This window comes from Henckelia pumila, chromosome 4, assembly GCF_033568475.1.
Source record: "Henckelia pumila isolate YLH828 chromosome 4, ASM3356847v2, whole genome shotgun sequence".
Lineage (NCBI taxonomy): Eukaryota > Viridiplantae > Streptophyta > Magnoliopsida > Lamiales > Gesneriaceae > Henckelia > Henckelia pumila.
Genome location: NC_133123.1, coordinates 26,201,532 through 26,223,468, shown reverse-complemented (window position 1 = coordinate 26,223,468; position 21,937 = coordinate 26,201,532). Strand labels below are relative to the sequence as shown.

Sequence of the window (21,937 nt, the reverse complement as noted above, 5' to 3'; positions counted from 1 at the left end):
GATGTTGAAATTTTTTTGGGGAAAAAACACGTACAATTCCAAAATTATGGTGATATTGTTATAAATTTAGTGGAGAAAAGGGAGGAAGAGAATCAAAGACTAGAGAAATACAATAGATAAAAGACGAGTGAAATCAATTAATTCTCATTTCAACTATACACCTCTATTTATAGGGTAGAGGGAATGTTACACAAAAAAAATTATACAATCAAATCAATCACCTAAATATCATCAATATATAACAAATATACCTTTTTTAAAGATTCAATTCAAAGTGAGATTAATCGAAGGGCAAAAACTAAACTTAGATTATTGAAAATAAATCAAACTCATATAATAATTTTCTAAATAGAAAGTGGCATAATTTATTCTATTAATTTATGAGCAAAAAGAAGTGGCATTCATCTAGAGATTTTTATTTAAAAAATTATTTTGTGTAAGATGTTTGATTGGAATTTGGAGAAAAATTTTATCATTTGAATTTATATTTATTTATTTATATTTTTTATATGATTAAATTATAGCAATTTTATCATAGATCCTTTACCGTACAACATTACAAATATAAAATAAAATTGCATTAAACAAGAAACTTTAAATCTTGGATGGCATATATTTTTTCCTACGGTGAAGGAAAGAAAAGAGAAAATTGGAAGTTGTGTTATTGAAATCGTAGAAATAGAATAGTAAAGACAATTGTTAGCATAATTATGAAAGAACATTTTAGTCTAATAAAATATATGAGTAATTAAGTAAGGGTAAATTTGTATGTTAAAAATGAAAAATAATAAAAGTAGAGTGTGAAGAAAATTTTTTGGAATTGGAATAACATCCCTTTCCACGCGCACATAAGTAGGGGTGACAAATTTTACATAAATCTCGACCCATCCTGATTTTCAACCCGTTTTCGTCCCAAATTTTTCCCGTTTTGAACTTTTCTCGACCCGAGTGGTCAGAATTTTTCCCGACCCGATTAATTTTGGGATCGAGATCGAGATAGGCAACTCTTCCCGACGGGATTTTCGACCGATCCGAATATAAAAATAATATTTTTAATTAAAAAATAATTTTTTATAACTTTATGTTTTAATATTAATGTTTTATAATTATATGCCATATAATTTTTTTTATATTATCTTTTTTAATATTAACATTTAGTTATAAATATTATTTTGTTTTTTTTTTATTATTATGAATAATTATATGTTTTTTTATTAATCAAATAGTTTTTTTAGTTTATTTGTAATGTACTAAAAAAATGTTTTAGTTTTTTAATGGTTATATACAAAAAAATTTTAATTTATTTGTAATGTATTAAGAAATTGTTTGATATTTTTCATAATTTTTTTTAAAAAATATTTTCATAGAATTTTTTTTTAAAAAATATTATTCGGATTATCCTCTTCTGATCCGACGGGATCCCGAATGTTCGAGATCCCAAACATTCGGGTCCCGACACTTCTCGGGTGTGGGATCGGGAAAAAAAAATTTCAATTCCTATCGAAACGAAAATCAGATAAGGTGGTTACGGGATGGATCCCGATCCGATTCCACCCCTGCACATATGGAGCACATGAAATTCGAAAGATAATATATATATATTTTAAAACACAATGGTGGCGACAATAAAGTGGCACCTTCAAATATGAAAATAAAAATATTTTAATGATCTTGATTTAATAATGATTGACGTGATGTAAATAATTAAACTCGCACTTTTCTCCACTTTCACCAAATCCACCCATCTTCATAGAACGTGGAATAAAGGCTACAAAACCGCACACCGTGGGCCTTCATTTTCCATTCATAAACACTTGCCCACCATTCATTCAAGATCTCTGTTTTCTCACTTGATAAATTTTCTTCTTAAACCCATTAATTATCCACGATAAGTATTAACTCATAGGAAATTAAATGTCGAATTTCAAGTTGTTTTTGTTCCTCCTCTGTTTCATCACATCAACATTCATTTCTGGTTTGTTCTATTTAATGAACTTTTATGATCACAGAAAGAGTGTGATTTTGTTTCACAAGTTACAAAGTAGTGTTGTTATATATGGTTTCTTGAATATAATGCAGATGGAACGCAGCTCATTGTAGTGAACAACTGCAAGGGTCCCGTATGGCCGGGGATACTCGCCACCGCCGGCCACGAGACTCTGAACAACGGCGGTTTCCGTCTCAACAGCGGCCAACAAGTGGTGGTGGACTGCCCCAAGCATTGGTCGGGACGGATATGGGCTCGACAAGGCTGCTGCTTCGACGAGACGGGTAAAGGTTCGTGCCAGACCGGAGACTGTGCGGGGAAGTTGCATTGCACGGGCACCGGAGGAGAGCCTCCAGCGACTTTAGTCGAAATGACACTCGGGACGAGTTCGAATCCCAAGCATTACTATGATGTGAGCTTAGTGGACGGATTCAATCTTCCGGTTTCGATGATCCCGGTGGGAGGTGGCCGTGGATGTGGCGTGGCGGCGTGTGAGGCGGACTTGAACGGTTGCTGCCCGGAGAATTTTGCGGTGAGGAGGGGTGGGAAGGTGGTGGCTTGCAAGAGTGCTTGTTTGGCCACAAGGGAAGATAGATATTGCTGCACCGGCGAGTATACGAGCCCGGAGACTTGCAAGCCGACGCCTTTCGCGCATTTCTTCAAGGCTGTGTGTCCCCGAGCTTATAGTTATGCTTATGATGAATCTACGGGGCTCAAGACTTGCATGGCACCAAGATATGTCATCACTTTCTGCCCTCCAAATTGATGAAATATATATTATATATGTTATTAATTTGGAGACTGTTGATGTTTTTGTACAATGTGATGCATGTGTCTGAACCTTTAATTTGACTTATTTGTTTGGTCTTTTCCCGATCTGTGAGTGTCGAGATATTGGATTTCCTATACTTTGTTTTTGTTTATTGCAACGCTGGCCTAGAGTTCTTTTTATTTTTATTTAATTGTTGTACATGATTGTTGATGGGAGATAGATTTGCATTATTTTCTTGTTTTTATGTGGGATTTAATATGGAAAGATTTTAAATCTATATATTTTGAATAAACTTTTGTAGTCTAAAGAAATAAGACAGACATATTCAAATATAAAAAAGAAAAAGAAAAGAAAAGAAAAGAAGCACACAAGAGTTTCAGAGATCAAATGGATTCCAAGAACCTGAGATCTGTGGATTGACAATATGTTCATTGGCAAACCTCTGTAGCTCATTCATTATATCCTCAAACTCGCATATGTCTGCAGATTGGCTGATGTCAAGCCACCGGATGGCATCTTCAATCTTGGACTTTAACTTGACATTAATTTTTTGCAGTATATCTCATTTTGTAGACATAATCTTCCAATGAATTTCGAGCCTCGATTTTCTTTCTTTCATCCCTAAATATCTGAGCACTCTGAACCATTTGCTCAATCTCATCTTTGGACAATCTACCTTTGACATTGGTGATGGTGATATCGCTTTTCTTACCGGTCGTTTCCTCCACAGCTGAAACATCTAATATACCATTCGCGTCAATATCAAATGTGACATTGATTAGAGGAACGTTCTCCGGAGCACAAGGAATGCCCGACAGCTCGAATTCACCCAACAATATGTTTTCATCAATTCTGGCACTTTCTCCCTGGTATACAGGGATTACCACAATAGTTTGGTTGTCTATACACGTAGTAAATTGTCTCCCCATCTTAGTAGGAATGGACGACGCTCATTTTACCATCTTCAACACCCACACCAAGAGAAAGAGAAGTGACGTCCCACAGCAGAAGGTCTCGAACCTTCTCATTTGCGTCGCCACTCAAAATCGCCGCTTGAATTGCAGCACCATAAGCTACGGCTTCATCGGGATGAATGCTCTTACACAATTCCTTTCCATCAAAGAAATCTTGAAGCATCTCTTGCACCTTGGGAATTCTAGTGGATCCACCAACAAGAACTACGTCATGAACATCGCTCTTCTTCACACCAGAATCCTTCAAACACTTCTCCACATGAACCATGCATACCCAGAACAAATCAATGTTGAGCTGCTCGAATTTCGCACGTGTTACCGTCCAGTCAAAATCAATTCCATCATACAAACATTCAAGTCCAATAGTTGTTTGTGCCCGGATATTGTACCAGCATCCTTTGTTGCTTGCCTTTGGGAATCATCGAAGTATGCAGGTACAGTGATAACAACATTTTTGACCGTGGATCCAAGATACGCTTCAGCATATTCTTTCACCCTGGCAAGAAGCATTGCAGAAATCTCTTCAGCTGCAAATTGTCTCTCTTCACCTTTGTACATAACCACAATCACAGGCTTATCCGTAGGGCCAGAAATGACCTTAAATGGCCAGAGCTTGATATCTCTCTGGATGAAAGGATCACTAAATCTTCTACCCATCAATCTCTTAGCATCTGCAAATTTAATTTCACAGAGAAAAATAAAAATGCAAATATGGTCACAAAATCCCTACAATAGCCATAAGGGTAGGATCGATCAACCCGATGAAATGTTTTTTTATTCCACTGCAATACTTTTTCATCCGGTGGAGACAAGTTACAGTGTATATTTGAATGTTTTTTAAGGATTTAAGTCAAATGGCTCTACATTTTGAATCAATCCATATTTCCGTGAAATATGTTTTCAAATATTTAGGTTCGTCATGGTCGGTTCAAGGTATGGAATCAACAACATTAAGAGAAACGATGCAAACATAACACGAACGCGACACAAATTTAAGGACTTTTGATTGAAATTTGAAAGAATGACACCACTCACTTCTAACATTAATTGTTAAAATTTCACTTACTCCAACCCCCCAAAAAGCGAGTTCAAGAGAAGAAAATTGTCCAAGTCCAAATCGACGTGAGACAATGAACTCACCCCTCTCAAGATGGCATGTGTCTTGATTTTCTCAGAACTATGGAACTCCCCATGGGGCCATTTCAACCTTAAATCTTCTATTCCATTTATGCAAGGACCCCATAAATCTTCTCTACCATACACCCTGCATCCATTTATTTTTCTCTAGGCTGAGTATTGCCTCCTGAAAATTTATAGGATCTCCGTTACTAGTGACAAGTGCATATGAAACCATACCTCGATCGTGGGTCGTTTGGGCCTGTCTATGGCTATAATATGATGCTCCTGACTCACATGTTTGACTTCTAGGAGTGTACGTACGTCCAAAAATAATCCACGTATCGAAAATATTTATAAGGTTCAAGACCAAAATGATTATGAACAAAGGATCTGATCAAGGTTAACATATATATATGAAGAATGTAATAATTTTGTTTCATTGTTTCATTAAGTCTTCTCTTTTGTGTGTACTTGGACAGCGATATTGAATTTCTTGAACCAAAAACGATAACTAGAGGCCGTGCATTGTGATGTTAGAAGCAAACATTTCCATGCAACAAAACGAAATCTTGGTTCAAATTGCAACAATAGGCAACACACATCATCAACTAGCAATCTCCAAAAATATGTATAAAATTTGAGAGATTGTTGAATATATTAAATTTTTCTAAGATACAAATGTCAAATTATAATTTTAAACCATAACAAAAAAGTAGAAGCATAAAAGACTTCTTCATCTTGTTTTTAGCTATTACTTGAAAATTATAGTCGGTTGAAGCAGAAGCTGGTACTCACAAATATCCGAAGCACTTCTACCAAACTAGAACTCACAAAATTCTTCCTAAATAATTGGGAAAAGAACCATTTTAGTCCGGTGATTTGTCCTTTTTTTTTACATTTATTTTTATTTTTGGTCTAGGTGCAATAACTTTGTTACAATATACCACCAGAATGTTCAATTTTTGTAAGAAAACCTTGATTAGGTGGTGGCTAATGCCGACCTGACAAAAAATTCGGCCATTTCTTGATTTTGGAGGGAAATCAATTTACTCCAGAATAACTTAACATAATTAAAGTAAAAAAAATCTTATAAAATTTACAAGTCTTATGCATTCCACTAAAAAAAAGCCAGTTATGATCATGACGTCCTTAATTAATATATATTTTACCCACCACATAATAAGTGTTTTTTTGAAAAAATTGAATATTTCGATGGTAGATGGACCAAAATAGCCGAATTAAGAAGTTATTGCACCAAGATCTAAATTTAAAAACTAGTTGACCAAATTACCAAAATTGATATATCTTTCAAAACCCCACCCCCTCAAAAGAGACAAGTTATTGAACTAAAAAAATTGCAAGAACGGTTTTTGTCTCAAATATAATGATAAAAATTTATAACTATCACGATCAGATTGTTAAGGATTCATGTCAGACAGGAGACTGTGCGGGGAAGTTGCATTACAGGGGGCACCAAGAGGCAAAGGAGAGCCTCCCACAACATTAGCTTAATGGCATTAGGAAATCCTGAATATTACTTACTACTAGCTAGTAAGTACTTGAATGCCCACGTTGCATGTTTATATTCTATTTTTAATGAAATTAAAAATGGTAAAATAAAACATACAAAAGTAAAATTTTCTAGCAGAGGAAAAGGTCTCTCGCAAATAATTCACAACAAAAACACAGCTCCAAAAGCTCTGTCTTCTCAGAAATATTTCTACAAATTTCAATCTTTATCTTTTAGCATTTTTTCAGAAATTTGCAGTGCATATATTTAGCATTTTTTGCTAGTTTTCTTGAACTATTACATCAATTTCTTTTGTGTTATTATAACAAACATTTGTCAGTTTGATTTTCAGTAGCAAAGTATATATTCGATTGCTATTAATAACTCTCATTCCATTTTTTTTTCGTTGGCATATAACTGGTGGAACTGATACCGATGGTGAAACCGAGACTCATTTGTTTTGATTTTAGAAGTTAGATTTTCATTTTCATTTTCATTTCATTTTAGCATTTGAGTGTTTGACACGCCTGCAACCAACTCACTCGAGTCATTTTTGTGTACAAAATAGTTCCTTCTACCAATAATCTTTTAGACGAGCTTGTGCAACAAATTTTGTTCAATGGTTTACCTGACTAGTTTGTTCGGTTTCAGACATGGCAATAAAAACGAACCATGCATATACTAGTTTTTTTTTTTAAAAAAAATACATGCATATACTAGTTGATCATATATGAAACGTGCAAAATAATATCATAATTCAGTAGTACTATCATTTCAAACCATAAACCTCAATTTCGCATTCTCTCCGACACCGAGCATGCGCGAAAATATATATCAAACCACAAAAAATGGTTTGGAAGAACGTATAGAATTACAAAAAACAGTGTTGGCTAGGTTCATGGCTGCGTTGCCGATGAGACGGGCGGTTTCGAAGAAAGCTACGTAAGACGGGGTGGTGCGGTTGCCTTGATTGTTAGGCAGGGGCGGATCCATGATGTGAAGTTCGGGGGGGTCGTAGGGTGTGCAGCGATGACGGAGCTATCAATTTTTAATCGTTCCTTTCGCTAATTCAAACTTATTGTCCATGTGTTAGTTTTTTAAAATTTGTATTTTGAGTGTGATAAATATATAAAAGAAAATTTTTTAAAACTAGAAGACATTAACATCGACAAATGTAAAAGAAAAAAAGAGTTAAAATCTTAACGATCAATAAATATATATGGTAGTGTGAATAATAAATAATACATATATATGTTTTTTTTATATAACAATAAGCTTTTGAAAGTTTCGAGGCCACGAAAATTCGTAATTATTAGCGAAACAAATTTAATTTAATAAAAATCCAATTTTTTGGGGCTATTTTACATTTTATTTTAAAATTTAATTTAAAATCCATAAAGCGTTTTTATTTTTGCTAATTTTGTAGATCTTTTTCTACACAAAAAAGATAAATGAAAATAAAATTTTTAAAAATTAATATGGTAAAACAACATCTTTTCTTGCCATGTCTTAAAGTCAGTACCGGAGAACTTCTCAGGTTTCTCGGCATGCGCATTAGAAGCGGCAGGGGCCGTGACAACCGGTGTAACAGGTGGTGGCGGCGTAACAGGGGGCGGTGGTGGGGGCGCAACAGTGGGCGGCGTGACACTGGCAGATGGATCAGTAGCCATCATACAAAATCTGTCTTAAACTTGTTATCAAAAGTATCACGAAGAACCACAGTGCGCAATGAATGACACAACAACAGCGAGCCGATAGTTTAACTCTCTATCTTTAAGACAAATTTACCCCGCCTAAGTGTTTACGGGTTTAGCGCAAAATGTCTCCCAAGATAGAACGCTGACAACCTCGAGTAGTAACACTACAAACTCGAAGAAGTTCGAACACAAAGTGTTTTAAAAAACTCTTTACGCAAAAGAAGGGAGATAGATTAGAACTCTCTATGCAAGACAAAAGAAGAAAGGAATGAGTGAATTGGTAAGAATGAATGCAAGTGGGGTGATCTATTTATAAACGTTGGACAGTTGCATGCGGACGGATGCATCAGATGGCTGCACACTCAACCGAAAGGATGCAATGGTTCGGACCGAAAAGATGCAATGTTTCATACCGAAAGGATGCACTGGTTCGGACCGAAAAATGCAATGTTTCAGATCGAAAGGATGCAAACTTTCATCTAGAAAAGATGCATCAAATTCTCATTCAAAACCAACCATCTTATTTTTTTTTTTTTTTTTTCCAACATAAATTTCAATAGATGCTAGTAACATTCTAATCTGATTCTTGTATATCTTTGACTCATAGAATATCCCCAATTTATCGGATATATATAGCCGTTTTATATATATATATATAATTCGTTACACAGAAGGCTGGATTCCTAGCTTTAATTCTTACGCCACAGTGTATGCATCGAGCCATCGACTTTATGCAAATGTCATAGCCATTTTATATTAAAAGTACAAGTCATTTCAATAAAGTATACTATGTTTTTTTAATGTAGCTTACCATTTTTGGCATCAGACGAATGACAAGCTGAACATTGTCATTTTTTGGAAAGGAACATTTATGATCTACGTTTCAATCAAGATGTACTGAAGATCATCAATAAAAAGTTCATTCTTGATTAGCAAAACCTTCTACACTACCCAGCAAACACTTTCAACTATCAAGCATTCTTAAGGCTCTTACGAAAAATTAAACACAATCTCGAAATATTATTTGATCACAAGGATCAATCGTGCTATATATTTTTTTACGCATCATACGTTTTCTTGTGTTTTATTCAAGTGTGGGTAATCTCGTGTCTTTATTTTTGTGCACTGCTGTTATTTGCTAATGCATTTGTAAGTGATGAGTTTTGTGGAGCTTATTCCGCACTTATATTTTAAATGTTTTGTTCAACTCGGGTTGTGTTTAAAAATATTTTAAAAAAGTGATATCAGCTTTTCTTTATAAAATTTTCAAATTTTATAAAGAAAATCTAAGAATCACTCATTTTAAAAACCTTTTCAAACACTACCTCACAAAATCGAGATTAGTTATTTGCTGTTAACAACGGTTGATAACAGGTTTTAGTTTTTTTTAAAAAAAAAAACTGTTTGGTTAGGTATTTATTCACGAATCACGACGACCTCTTACTACCCCTCCGGTCCAACACCCAATTTACAAGTCAATGTCTAATCTAATATAGAAATAAAGTACTGGCTTACAATTTATTTATTTATTTATTTATTTTTTTTTTACTTTACAAGAATGGAGCATTATGCAATAATACGTTTGAAATTCGAAAAGGACGACAAATTATTATCTGATTTCAAAATTTAGACCATGTCGATTTTATATTAGTTATACCTCTTCTTAATATGTTATTCGCTTATCAAATTATTAATTTTAATGTAAGGTAGTTAATTTCATAAATGCTAAGGCAATTCTTAATTAAAATTGTTGATAAATTCGAGCTCAACAAGAAAATCCATCATCAATATCGAGCAATTGTACGCTTACGACAATCATGTTTACAAATAGTATGCAAGAAAAAGGGCATCTGATAAAAAAATAACTCTTACGTCCAATATTTTTGCCAAGGAACAGAAACTAATTTACTTATCATCTTTTTGCAAGTATAAAATTAAATGTTGCATCAAAGGTACAAAAGTTAAAAGTAACAATGAGAATCAAATTCACACAACTAAATTCCCCAACAGAGCAGTATATATATACATGTCCATATATGTCAATAGAATGACATTAAAGTTCATGTACCAAATCAAACAGATAACGTCCAAAGAAATGGATGGATACAAGGATCTGAAACTGCATATTAACACAACATGTTTATTTGAAAATTCTTCTTAGCTCATTCATTTTATCCACAAACTCGTACTCTTCGGCGGACTGGTTGATGTCCAGCCACCCGATTGCATCTTCGATCTTGGACTTCAATACTGCGTTTTTAGCCGTACCTTTCATTTTGTAGACATAATCTTCCAATGAATTTCTAGCCTCGATTTTCTTTTTAAGCTTCCTATCTTCATCCCTGTATTTCTCGGCGTTCCAAACCATTTTCTCGATCTCATCCTTAGACAACCTGCCTTTGACATCCGTGATCGTGACACTGCTGTTCTTACCAGTTGATTTATCCACAGCCGAAACGTTTAAGATACCATTGGCATCAATATCAAACGTGACTTTGAATCGAGGAATGCCCTTGGGAGCAAGAGGGACATCCGACAGCAAGAATTCACCCAACAGAATGTTGTCATCAGTTCTGGCATTTTCTCCTTGGTACACCTGGAATACCACCTCACTTTGGTTTTCTATATACGTGCTGAACTCCTCCTCCATATTAGTAGGAATGGTGGTGTTCCGGGGGACTACAACAGACATATCGCCATCTCTGATACTCACACCAAGAGACAGAGGAGTGACGTCGCACAGCACGATGTTTTGAATCTTCTCATTAGTCTCACCACTCAAAATCGCGGCTTGGACTGCAGCACCATACGCCACGGCCTCGTCCGGATGAATGCTCTTACACAACTCCTTTCCATTGAAGAAATCTTGAAGCAGTTCTTGCACCTTAGGGATTCTAGTGGATCCACCGACGAGAACTACGTCGTGGACATGGCTTTTCATCATACCAGCATCATTCAAACACTTCTCCACATGATCCATGCATTGCTGGAACAACTCCATGTTGAGCTCCTCGAATTTTGCACGCGTTATCTTCCAGTCGAAATCAATCCCATCGTACAAGCATTCAAGTCCAATAGTCGTTTGCGCCGTGGATGATAGGATTCTTTTGGCCTTCTCGCAAGCTGTCCTCAACCTCCTCATTGCTCGGGGGCTGTCGCTTATATCCTTCTTGTGCTTCCTCTTGAACTCCAAAAGAAAATGGCTCACCATGTTGCTGTCGAAATCTTCTCCTCCAAGGTGAGTGTCACCAGCTATGGCTTTCACCTTAAAGAGACCGGGCTTTTCGATGTTGAGAAGCGACACATCCAACGTACCACCTCCAAGGTCAAAAATAAGCACATTCTTCCCACTTGAAGAGATTTTACCTTTCTTCTCAAGACCATAAGCAAGGGCCGCAGCGGTGGGTTCGACAATGACACGCATGACATTGAGGCCGGAAATGATTCCAGCATCCTTTGTTGCTTGCCTTTGGGAATCGTCGAAGTATGCAGGCACGGTGATGACTGCATCAGTCACCATCGATCCAAGATACGCCTCGGCACATTCTTTCATCCTGGCAAGAACCATTGCAGAAATCTCTTCCACAGAAAACTGTTTCTCTTCACCTTTGTACGCGACCACAATCACTGGCTTATCCATAGGGCCAGAAATAACTTTAAATGGCCACTGCTTCATATCATTCTGAACCAAAGGATCACTAAATCTCCTGCCCATCAATCTCTTAGCATCTGTAAATTCAATCATACAATGACAAATCACAAAAAAATTAGCTATTTAATCAGAAAACTCTCAACTTTATTAAACAGGAATTTCATTGTCAATATCACTGCACAGATCTATATATGAATTCCAAAGCATTCTGAATCAATAAAATATAGTCTTTTTCCATAATTAATGTGGGCGTGACATAAACAACATGAATAGATACATAACGATTACTGACCCAAACTGTTTCCAAGACTTTTGAGGCAATATATATCAAGCCATTGACTCTGCATAAATTTCTACTATAAACTCCATCCGAAAATTAACAAGCACAGAATAAATATATATATATATATATATAATTACCAAAAACAGTGTTAATGGGGTTCATTGCTGCAAGATTCTTGGCTGCGTCGCCAACGAGACGTTCGGTTTCGGTGAAAGATACATAAGACGGGGTGGTCCGGTTGCCCTGATCATTGGGTATGATCTCCACACGATCGTCTCGACTGCGCCACACGGCTACGCACGAATATGTCGTTCCAAGATCGATACCGATCGCCGGGTTTTCGCCATTGTTAGCCATCGTAGTATATGTGAAAGACCAAGTCTAAGTCGTCGATAGTTTTACAAAGGTACAGAGGAAAATGCCGGGATAGAATTGAGCCATCGACATTAAATATTGAAAAAGAGTTTACCTACCGTTGACATTTTTATATTTATTTATGTCTAACTTATAAAATGCAATAATATATATGGAAAATTCAGTTTTCTAAAAATCCCCGCCTAGGCGCTGGGCGGCGACCCATGGCCTCGACTAATGCCTGGGCGGTGCTCTGGGCGTCGCCCGATTAATTGGGAAGGCGCCTCAGGTGCCTAGGCCGCCTGGGGGTTGCCTGGGTCACCCACTGCCTAGTCGGTTTACCCATTAATAAAAATTAAAAAAAATTAATTTTTTTAATTAATAAAAATAACTTAAAAGTAGATATTTTAATTTTTTGAAAAAATTTTACACAAAAACTGAAAAAACATAAGATATAAAAATTATTTTCCATAGTGAAACTCATAAATATTCCAAAATTTTAATTTTTTTAGGCTAAAAAAAAACCGTCTAGGCCCAGCCTAGTCGGCTAGGCGCTAGGCGGTGGGTCGCCGCCCGACTACCGCCTAGCGCTTTTTAGAACATTGGGAAACTTGCAAATTTAATTCTGTATGTTTGTCACTTTGCGATTTTGGTCCTCTATGTTTTAACATTTTAGTTTTAGTCCTGCATGTTCTGAATTTTGGCAATTTCGGTCTTTTTTTTATTCAAAAATGCTTACGTGGCACTGTACACGTCAGCTCCACATCAGTATTGAATTGGTGCCACATCATCGTCACATCGGAAAAATAACTAAAATTGCCAAAAAAATAAAGATAGCGGACTAAAACTGAAATCTGAAAATATAAAGGACTGAAATCGCAAAGTGACAAACATACAATATCAAAAACGCAATTTTCCCTAATATATATTTAATTACACATTTCATTCCTTCATTTTAGCAATTCATGATTTCAATTACCTGCGCCTTTCGAATACCACAATTGCTCAACATTGCTCTGAATGTTTATTTCCAGCTTGTTTTGATAAATAAGAATGATAAACGTAAAAAACTCAAAAAACATAAATTAGATTTTATGTCGGTCACCCGGTTCGGATGCAAGAACATATTGTCTTCTAAATAATATCTTGGTTTAATTAGATTTTTATTTTTTTTAATAACGATGCTTGTTGTTTTCGAATATATATGTGAGAACCCGAAATTTCAGTTGACTGAACTGAGCAAACTGAAATGAGGTTAGACTGAATTGAAGTAAACTGAACTGATGTAAACTGAAATAAGGTAGAATGAATTGAGGTAAACTGAATCGAGGTAGACTGAACTGACCAGTTAACTTAGACAAGTCCAACTCTACGAAATTGATGAGTAGGTAGACTCAAATCCTAGAAGGCAGTTACTCCAAATTGTAACTAACACATTAACTCTGATTAATGATAATTATGGCAATTAAGGGCATGTGTCATATATAGAAAGCTTAACTGTTAGAATTCTGCTTATAAATAGCAGTCAAATTAGGAGAAAATGTTACACAAAATCTTGAGAAAAAACATTGTACAACTCGAATTAGAGCATTCAGTTGAGAGAGTCCAGTTGAGCATTCAATTGGGAAAGTGAAGAAAAAAAACCTCCAAGGCAACCGAAATATTTTAGCAATAACCAGTAAGAGGGCGTTTTAAAATATCAAATTCTGTTTATATGTTTTAATAATGATTCCAACATGTTATTGTATTCAAAATCCCGATTTTACGAAACTGAACCACTAATTTTTGTTGCACTAAATCTTGTGAATTAGTGGCAAGAATACGTATTCAAAATACTACCGATTACTGATTACTGATTACTGATAACTAACATCACCCTTTAGAGGTTCACATATAAGAGACTGATTTTAGTTAGTCACGAATTCATAATACAACTTAGTGCATCAAACCGATTTATGTCATTACTGATGTACCGTATTTCTGTTTAATTTGTTTTATTTTGTTTGGATATATTTCTGTATATGATACTACTGTCAAAATGATTTTAAAAGTTATGAAGATTTTTTCAATTTACTGAGTGATACTCATATCACTCACTAAACAAAATGATCTTAGATAAGAACGAGAAAGAACTAGCTGAACATTAGCAAATTTAGTTTTGGGACTGATGAAGAAGAAAAAGAAGACTTATTAGATTCATTTTTTGTCCGCAACGTTAAGACTCTTTTATTGATCAAGTTATATATGGATCAAATTATGTTATTCGCTTATGCATTGTATAGATATTATAAATTCAACTTATGAATGACAATGCATTTCCGTTTTCATAAATGAATAGACTGGTATTTGAGTTTCCGAAAACCAATGCTTGTTGTTTTGATGTAAACTAGGCCCAACTTCGAGGGGTGATAATACATCTATTTAAATTAATCAACACCAATGTCATCTGATACAGGCGTAAAGCGCGACAATCATGTTATGAAACCAAATTTGAAAACTTACGGAACTAAATCATAAAATACACTTAGCTAGATGGCATTTTGGCTATCATCTCTAAAATATAAAGCCACTTAATGAAACCATTTAATCTAAACATTTAGAGCCACACCAAGATCAAACAAGGTACAATACATTTCGAAAATGAAAATCTTTTGAAGCAACTGATTAACAGAATATATTTATGAACAAAGGCTGAAGTGTATGATATATATTATCACACAAAATTACAGGAGAACAATCCAAGTGATTAAACCACGTACAAGCACCAAAATTAACTAGTTGCATTATGGTGATCAGTAGTTCTACAAACTTTAGGCACATGCAGGAACATTAATTCCACTCACTTTGCTGCATATTAATTTATAGTTATAACCTGCAATAAAATAAAAAACAAACCGCATATATAAATCAAATTATATATGTTTCATCTTATAATATAACAGTCATGATCCACTGCACACCAGTGTGCAGGGATTTTGTGTGCACTGCGGGATGTTCGCGCTAACATCTTAAAAAAAAATTAGATGTTCGTGAGAACATCTCAGATGTTCACGCGAACATCACAGGGTGCACACAAATTCCCTGCACATTGGTGTGCAGGGGAACAAGATTATATAATATAATACTTATATATAGTAAACTTATAAAATGAAATTGGTCATGCCTGATGATCACTTGAAGAAAGTTCCACTCTCAATGGCATCCTTGTTAGCATCTCCAAGGGCAGCGTCTTTCAAGTAAGTCTCAGCCAATTGCACCCTCTTCACATTCTCCTGCTCCTTCACAAGCATGTATCCATACTCCAGCAGCTTCTCCAGTGTCATCTTCGGTTGCTCGAATTTCGGCGGTCCTTCCCTTGAGTTCACCAGTTTCTTGCCCACCAGGTCAACTCCGACTTCGGAAACCCACTTTCTCACTTCGTCGTCGTACACTCTCGCCCTCAGAGCACCGAAGAAATCTGCAGTTTATCCAATTTTGATCATTACTTGCAAATGAAAACAATAGCACGAGATTGCTAAAAGCACCATACGAGTATTCAAATTTTGAGCACACATAGCCCTGAAAACACGTATGGACAAGAAGTTGTGTGCTCAAAATTTGAAAACACAAGGACGACGTACATGCTCAAGCCATTCTCTTATTTCAATTGGGTTTTTAGCAATCTCGGTATGCGATTACTCCAAAAAAAAACAATTTTTTTGTATATAGGTTGATTATGAATTAAGGTAGCCTATATATATATATATATATATATACCGATGGATTGGCCGGGGAAGGTGTCTACGAGGGTTACGACGGCCTCCGGAGGGACGTTGTCGGTGCGGAAGATGCCGGTGCAGACGCCGATACGGTCTTCACGGGTGGGAGCCCAGTAGAATTTCTCCATACGGCCGTCACGGATGAGGGGGGCGTACAATGTGGAGAAGTCGTTACCGGTGCAGATGATGGGCACACGGGGGTTCACCTCTTTGTTGTACATCCCGGGGAGCTGGACGTTGGTGGGGTTATCGGCGATGTTCATGAGCGTGGCGTTCACCATCTGGTTGTTGACGGTGTACTGAGTGGTGCCGCCCATACGCCCCGCACCAGCGTCCAGATCGTTTATGAAGAGACAGCACATCTTCCCCTTCTTTATGAAGTCCGCCGCTTCACGGTACCTTTGCCTTATCAGCTTCGCCGGCTCTCCCGCGTTCCCGCTTTCAAGCTCTCCCGCACTCATCATGATGGGGCTGTTAATAATTACGTACAATTCATATTTTTATTTTTATTTTTATATATATATAAACAATTTCTTATGTTCACATACTTGATTCCCATCTTGGCGAACACAAGCTCGCATTGGAATGATTTCCCTTGACCTTTGCCTCCCCAAACACCCAAAATAAGAGGAACCTGCAGCACTCCAAAAACAACCTCCATCGGATTTATAATCAATTAATAGTATTATCATTCTAACAAAAAATTAGAACTCTTGCATATGATATATATTATCATCGATCATGCACCTTGATGTTAGGCAATGTCATGAAGTTCTTGGTGATGTGAACCACGACCTTGTCCATGAAAGACGGAGAAATGTAATATCCAGACTCGATGTTGTCGATGTTATATCTGATCATAGCAACATGACGACACAATTACTTTCATTCGTAGTCATGCTGATTAATTAACTATCACGAGTTATAATATGTAAAGACTTGAAATCGAAAGTGCAAATAGTATATATATATATATTAATTACGTTTTAAGTCCCTGGCTGAGATACTCGTAGGAGCTAAGGACGGCGTCGTGTGTTCCCATTCCGGAGGGAGCTTGGAAGAGAGAATCAACCAGACCCTTTCCCCGAGTAATATCTTGTTGATCGTCGGAAATATCTTCACCAAGCCCCTTCCATCTGTCCTCCGCCACGATCTTGAAACTCGACGCGGGCGAGCTCTTTGGGACGAATGACATATTCACCTTCTTCAAGCTACTTCCGAAGAAGGATGAGCTGGGGACTGCAGCTCCAGCCCCGCCGGATCCATTCAAATTCACCTGCAATCATTCAACCACATATATATTTTGTCATACTATACTAGCTACTTATATATAAACTCAAGAAAATGCTTCCATTTTTTTATTGAAGACTCCGACTTTAATACAAGCAATCCCATGTCACATATTATATCTATGCACGCACTAATTAATTAAACCCCTAGCTAGCTAGAGAATTAACATGACAAAGAAAGTCGAATACCGGAGCCCGGTTAACGGATCCGATGGTGGAGACTGTGGCAACCATTGCTGTAAGTGATCGAAGTGGATGTGAAGCAAGAGTCTGTGAGTATGTTATTGGAATGCAAGAGCAGTGGTAGCCACTCTGAAGAGATAAGGGAAGTCGTGTGGGATAACTTATAGTATGGGGAACTTTGAATTATGGACACAAATCAAAATCTTTAGGATTGGGCAAAGTTTTCTTATTGGCCATACAATGTAGATGGCCCACCAGACACGTGGCGAACAAAGAGGGCAAGGAAATTTTTCATATTTTTTTTCTTAGAATAATCTTCATAGCTTCATGAGTTTTCGAAATTTTGAGGTTGGTATTTTTGGTCTACTCTTATCCACTTAAAATTTGGTAATTTTACTCGCCACATATTGTTGTATTTAGCATTACAACGAGCATGAAAGCTAAAGAGGGTCGCGTTCTGGTTTAAAAATTGTAAGCTTTATCTTGATTGATTGATTTATTTATTTGTTTATTTTATGGCTTAGAATCTTGATCAGAGCCATTCTTTTGTCTTCCTATTATATATTAATGTGTCGTCCATGGTCCGGATTACGCCTATATTAGAGATATTTAAATACAATATTAAATATATACTATTCATTTTCATTGTGACAATAAAATCCAACGATGTTATTTCATGCACACTCGATAACTTCCCAAAAAATACCATAGTTTGAGAATTATGCTATATAAACCAATCAAACAAATCGTACACAACATACTTATCTAGAAATGCTGGTAGGATTTTATACATATAAAAAAGTCACACACTTGATAATTTGCGTACATAGATTTTTAACATAATAAAATAGTTCTTTTTAAAATATTTAAGGTATTGGTTACTTTTTAAATAAATCTAATTTATTAATTATGACTGACAAATTATTTAGTATTTTTAGAATTTAATAAAATAAGTTCTTAAAATAATATTTATTAAATTAAAAGAAGAAGTTATTGATCTATGCATTAAAATGACAAAATTAAAAACGTTACTCTAAAAGACTTGATGTGTTATTATAGAGTACATGTTACGAGTGAGTTTGGTTACGAAATCTAACCAAAGCAAATCACTTTTTTTTTAAAAAAAAGTATTTTTTTCTTAAAAACTCAGGTATTTGGTTACAACAATCGTTTTTTTTTTAAAAAAAAACACTTATTTAAGTCCAAATAAATATTTTTTTAAAAGACCGAAATTTTGATTTTTTGGATTCTGCTTCTATTTAAAAAATAAAATTTTCAACATTTATCCAAACGCTAAAACTATTTCTGCTTTTAATAAAAGCACTTTAAAAAGCTGAACTTATTTAAGTCCTTTTTTCAGCCAATGACTTTTGTATCCAAACTGACCCTACATTTAAACTTCTATCATATAAGAGACTTTTTCAGGTTAATTTTATTTTCTCTTTAAAACATAATAATTAAATTATGTTATATTTCTAGTATATATGTATTATTTACATAAAATTAAAATATTGTGCCTTGGCATGTTTTCACTTCTGATTTTGCATGTTGTCTAAGTTTAATTAATATTGGGAAAATAAATTTTTGTATCTACTAACTAATCCCATGTCGGGTTTAGCTCTATTAAGTTTTCAAATTTTAGTTTCATACAATAACTTTTAATATCGATTGTTTTAGTCTAATTACAAGTGTAGCACCCAGTATTTTTAGTACGTAAATTCGCATGCATAATTAGAGATTTTATTTATTTAGAATTTTAGATTATGGGTTAAATAATTATGTGAAATTATTCGTGCATGTTTTAAGTTATTTTTAAGCATTTAACCCATAATTAGAGATTTTTCATGATTTATGGAAATTTAGTTATTTTATCGCGTAGACGGGACCGTGGACGGACGAGATGACAAATTTCTACCCAAATTATTTTATGAGTCTTTTTAGAGCCCAAAAATATTATTTTGAGTTTTATTTCCTCAAAAATTTTCAGTATTTGATTTTATATAATTTTAGGAGTCCTTTTTATCCAAAGTTAGCCCAAAATATTGACTTTTAATTACCTTTAAAATTCCCTAAAATTTATATTTCGGGATTTTAAATTAGTTATCAGATTTTTACCTATTATTTAGAGTTTTTAAGTTATATATTTTATATTTAAAACCCTTATTAATATTTTAATTATCCTAAAACCTTGTTTTAATTAAATTACACCCTAAATCTACCTTAACCCACGTCTTCAAGCCTTCAGCCGCCACCCCCTCCCTTGTTCTTCACCTCCTTCATCGTGCCAGCCAGAAAACTCCATAGGAGATCGAGTTTAAGCTTCCAAGGTGGTTGATCATCGTCCCGTCGTCCCGGAATCGTCATCTACGCCTACTTCTCTTCAATCTTCGGTGCTAGGCATGTTTCTTTTCGTTTTTATTGTGCCATATCAGTGTTTATGCGTGTGTGTATGTAAGCATCAGTTTTATCCAAGAATTTTTCAGAAAAATCGAGATTTGGTTGGATGTATGCGCCTTGTTCATGTATTGGTTGAATCATGCTCACGTTTAATTGCCATGGGTGCGTCCAGCTACTGGCCAAGGGTTCCTAGACTGTGTGAGGGTGGTCTGGACTCGAGTGGCTCGAGTGGTTCGAGCCAAACGAGCCCAGGTAAGGGCTGGTGCAGGATCGGGTCTCATGTGTGCGTAGTTTAGGGTTCAGAGGAAGGGGCGTTCGGCATGATGGCTGGGGCTGCATGGGGCTGGGGTTGTGGTCAGGTTAGGACCGCCCAAACGTGGGCTACGTCTGGGCGGCGGAGCTCCGGCCAGGGGCGGCCGGCAGCAGCCATGGAGTGGCTGCTGCTCGCGGCCGAGGGCCATACAAGAGGGGGGATCGGGTTTAGGGTTTAGATTGGGTCCGGGTCGGGTTGTTGGGTCCGGGTCGGGTCTGGATAGTCATGGGTTATGTTAGTTGGGTCCGGGTCCGGGTTAAGTGAGTCGGCTCGGGTATTTTTATTTTTAAGTTTTAAGTTTAATTAAGTGTTAAATGGGCCTAATTAAATCCAAAAATTTAATTGGTTTTCATTTAATTATTTGGGTTGAATTTAATTGTTATTGGGCTTAATTAAATTAAATTAAGTTAGCCCGATAATTTTTATGGGCTTGGGAGCCCATGGAAGTTATTGGGCCAGTCTTTGGGCTTTTGGGCCCATTGGGCCAGATTAAGTTGTTATTGGGCCAAGTATGTGCTAATGGGCTATAATTAATTTATTGGGCTTAGAAATGTGTTAATGGGTTTAAGTATGTTAATGGGCCAGAATTTAAGAAAATGGGTTTGAGTGTTAGAGCCAGCAGTTCAGTACAAACCATGAGAAATTGCATGTGTCCTAATTATATATTTAATTATTTTATGCATGAAAGTTATTTTAGAGTATATATGTTAGTATAAAAATTAAATTAAATATATATGAGGGACACACATTTTTATTTAAGTACATGCATTCATGAAATAATTTTATGGCATGATTTAATGTTTAAGGTTGAGCAAGAAAATAATTTTATGTTGGAAGTTGAAGTAGTGTGACAATTTAAGGGGGACAAGCCCCCACATGTTAAGGGCAATTTACTGTCAATTTAAGGGTAGTTTACTACCAACAAAAGGTGATTCGTCACCGCCGCGTACGTTGGTTTTAAGAGACTGATCAGTCGAACCATTTAAGTTTAAGGTTAAACTATGAATATGACCATGCGATGTTAGAAAAATGTTATGCTCAACAATGTTTATGTATGTATTATATGATTATATTTAAGATCAAGTTTAAGCAAGATTTTAAGTTATGATTCATGATTTTTTTTAAGCATGTCCATTCCTGTATATGTTATGTATTAGTACTTCAGTGATTTAAATTATTTTAAATCCTTGTTATGTTAGCATGTTGGGCCTCTAGGCTCACTACACTTATATGGTGCAGGTGAGTACGTAGAGGAAGATATAGTACCTATCGGCGGCGAGGACGTATGAGCATACAGGCAGTGATCCCCCGCGGCCGTCGTCTGAGTCATTATGAATATTTTTAGGAATTTTAAACTCTGTTATTTATTTATTTCTTTTAAGTATTTTCAGTGGCGAATTTTAATACTATTTTTATTAAGTAATTTTATTGCATGCAAACTTTTAAGTTAATTGTTTTGACAATATTTTATTTAAGTTTGACTCAGATATTTAAGTATGAAATGTTGCATTTTATTTAAGTTATTTTTAAATCTTTTTATTGTTGTGCATATATGTATGGGCATGTATGTACATTTATTTTACTTAGGATATAAAAAAAATAAAAAAATTTCCGCATATGTTATTTTAGAAAATTTGGTCGTTTCAATT

General features: G+C 35.6%; 3 protein-coding genes and 1 pseudogene across 3 annotated transcripts; 1 reads left to right on the top strand and 3 right to left on the bottom strand.

Annotated features, from left to right (window-relative positions):
• The first annotated feature begins 1,822 nt into the window (after window positions 1–1,822).
• On the top strand, window positions 1,823–2,962 carry LOC140867085 (thaumatin-like protein). The gene is made up of 2 exons (XM_073272162.1): window positions 1,823–1,975; window positions 2,080–2,962. Exons 1-2 carry the CDS (start codon window positions 1,915–1,917, stop codon window positions 2,751–2,753), a joined length of 735 nt encoding a protein of 244 aa, XP_073128263.1. The 5' UTR covers window positions 1,823–1,914; the 3' UTR covers window positions 2,754–2,962.
• A 173-nt stretch (window positions 2,963–3,135) lies between these two features.
• On the bottom strand, window positions 3,136–8,032 carry LOC140860711 (heat shock cognate 70 kDa protein-like; annotated as a pseudogene).
• A 1,928-nt stretch (window positions 8,033–9,960) lies between these two features.
• On the bottom strand, window positions 9,961–12,450 carry LOC140864267 (heat shock cognate 70 kDa protein-like). The gene is made up of 2 exons (XM_073268335.1): window positions 12,132–12,450; window positions 9,961–11,788 (listed from the first exon to the last, which is right to left on the bottom strand). The coding sequence occupies exons 1-2, from the start codon at window positions 12,349–12,351 to the stop codon at window positions 10,200–10,202; spliced, it is 1,809 nt and encodes a 602-aa protein (XP_073124436.1). The 5' UTR covers window positions 12,352–12,450; the 3' UTR covers window positions 9,961–10,199.
• Window positions 12,451–15,040: 2,590 nt separating this feature from the next.
• Window positions 15,041–17,750, bottom strand: LOC140860052 (ribulose bisphosphate carboxylase/oxygenase activase 2, chloroplastic-like). The gene is made up of 7 exons (XM_073262811.1): window positions 17,585–17,750; window positions 17,090–17,382; window positions 16,854–16,959; window positions 16,655–16,740; window positions 16,105–16,577; window positions 15,512–15,805; window positions 15,041–15,220 (listed from the first exon to the last, which is right to left on the bottom strand). The coding sequence occupies exons 1-6, from the start codon at window positions 17,627–17,629 to the stop codon at window positions 15,519–15,521; spliced, it is 1,290 nt and encodes a 429-aa protein (XP_073118912.1). The 5' UTR covers window positions 17,630–17,750; the 3' UTR covers window positions 15,041–15,220; window positions 15,512–15,518.
• Between the last annotated feature and the right edge of the window lie 4,187 nt (window positions 17,751–21,937).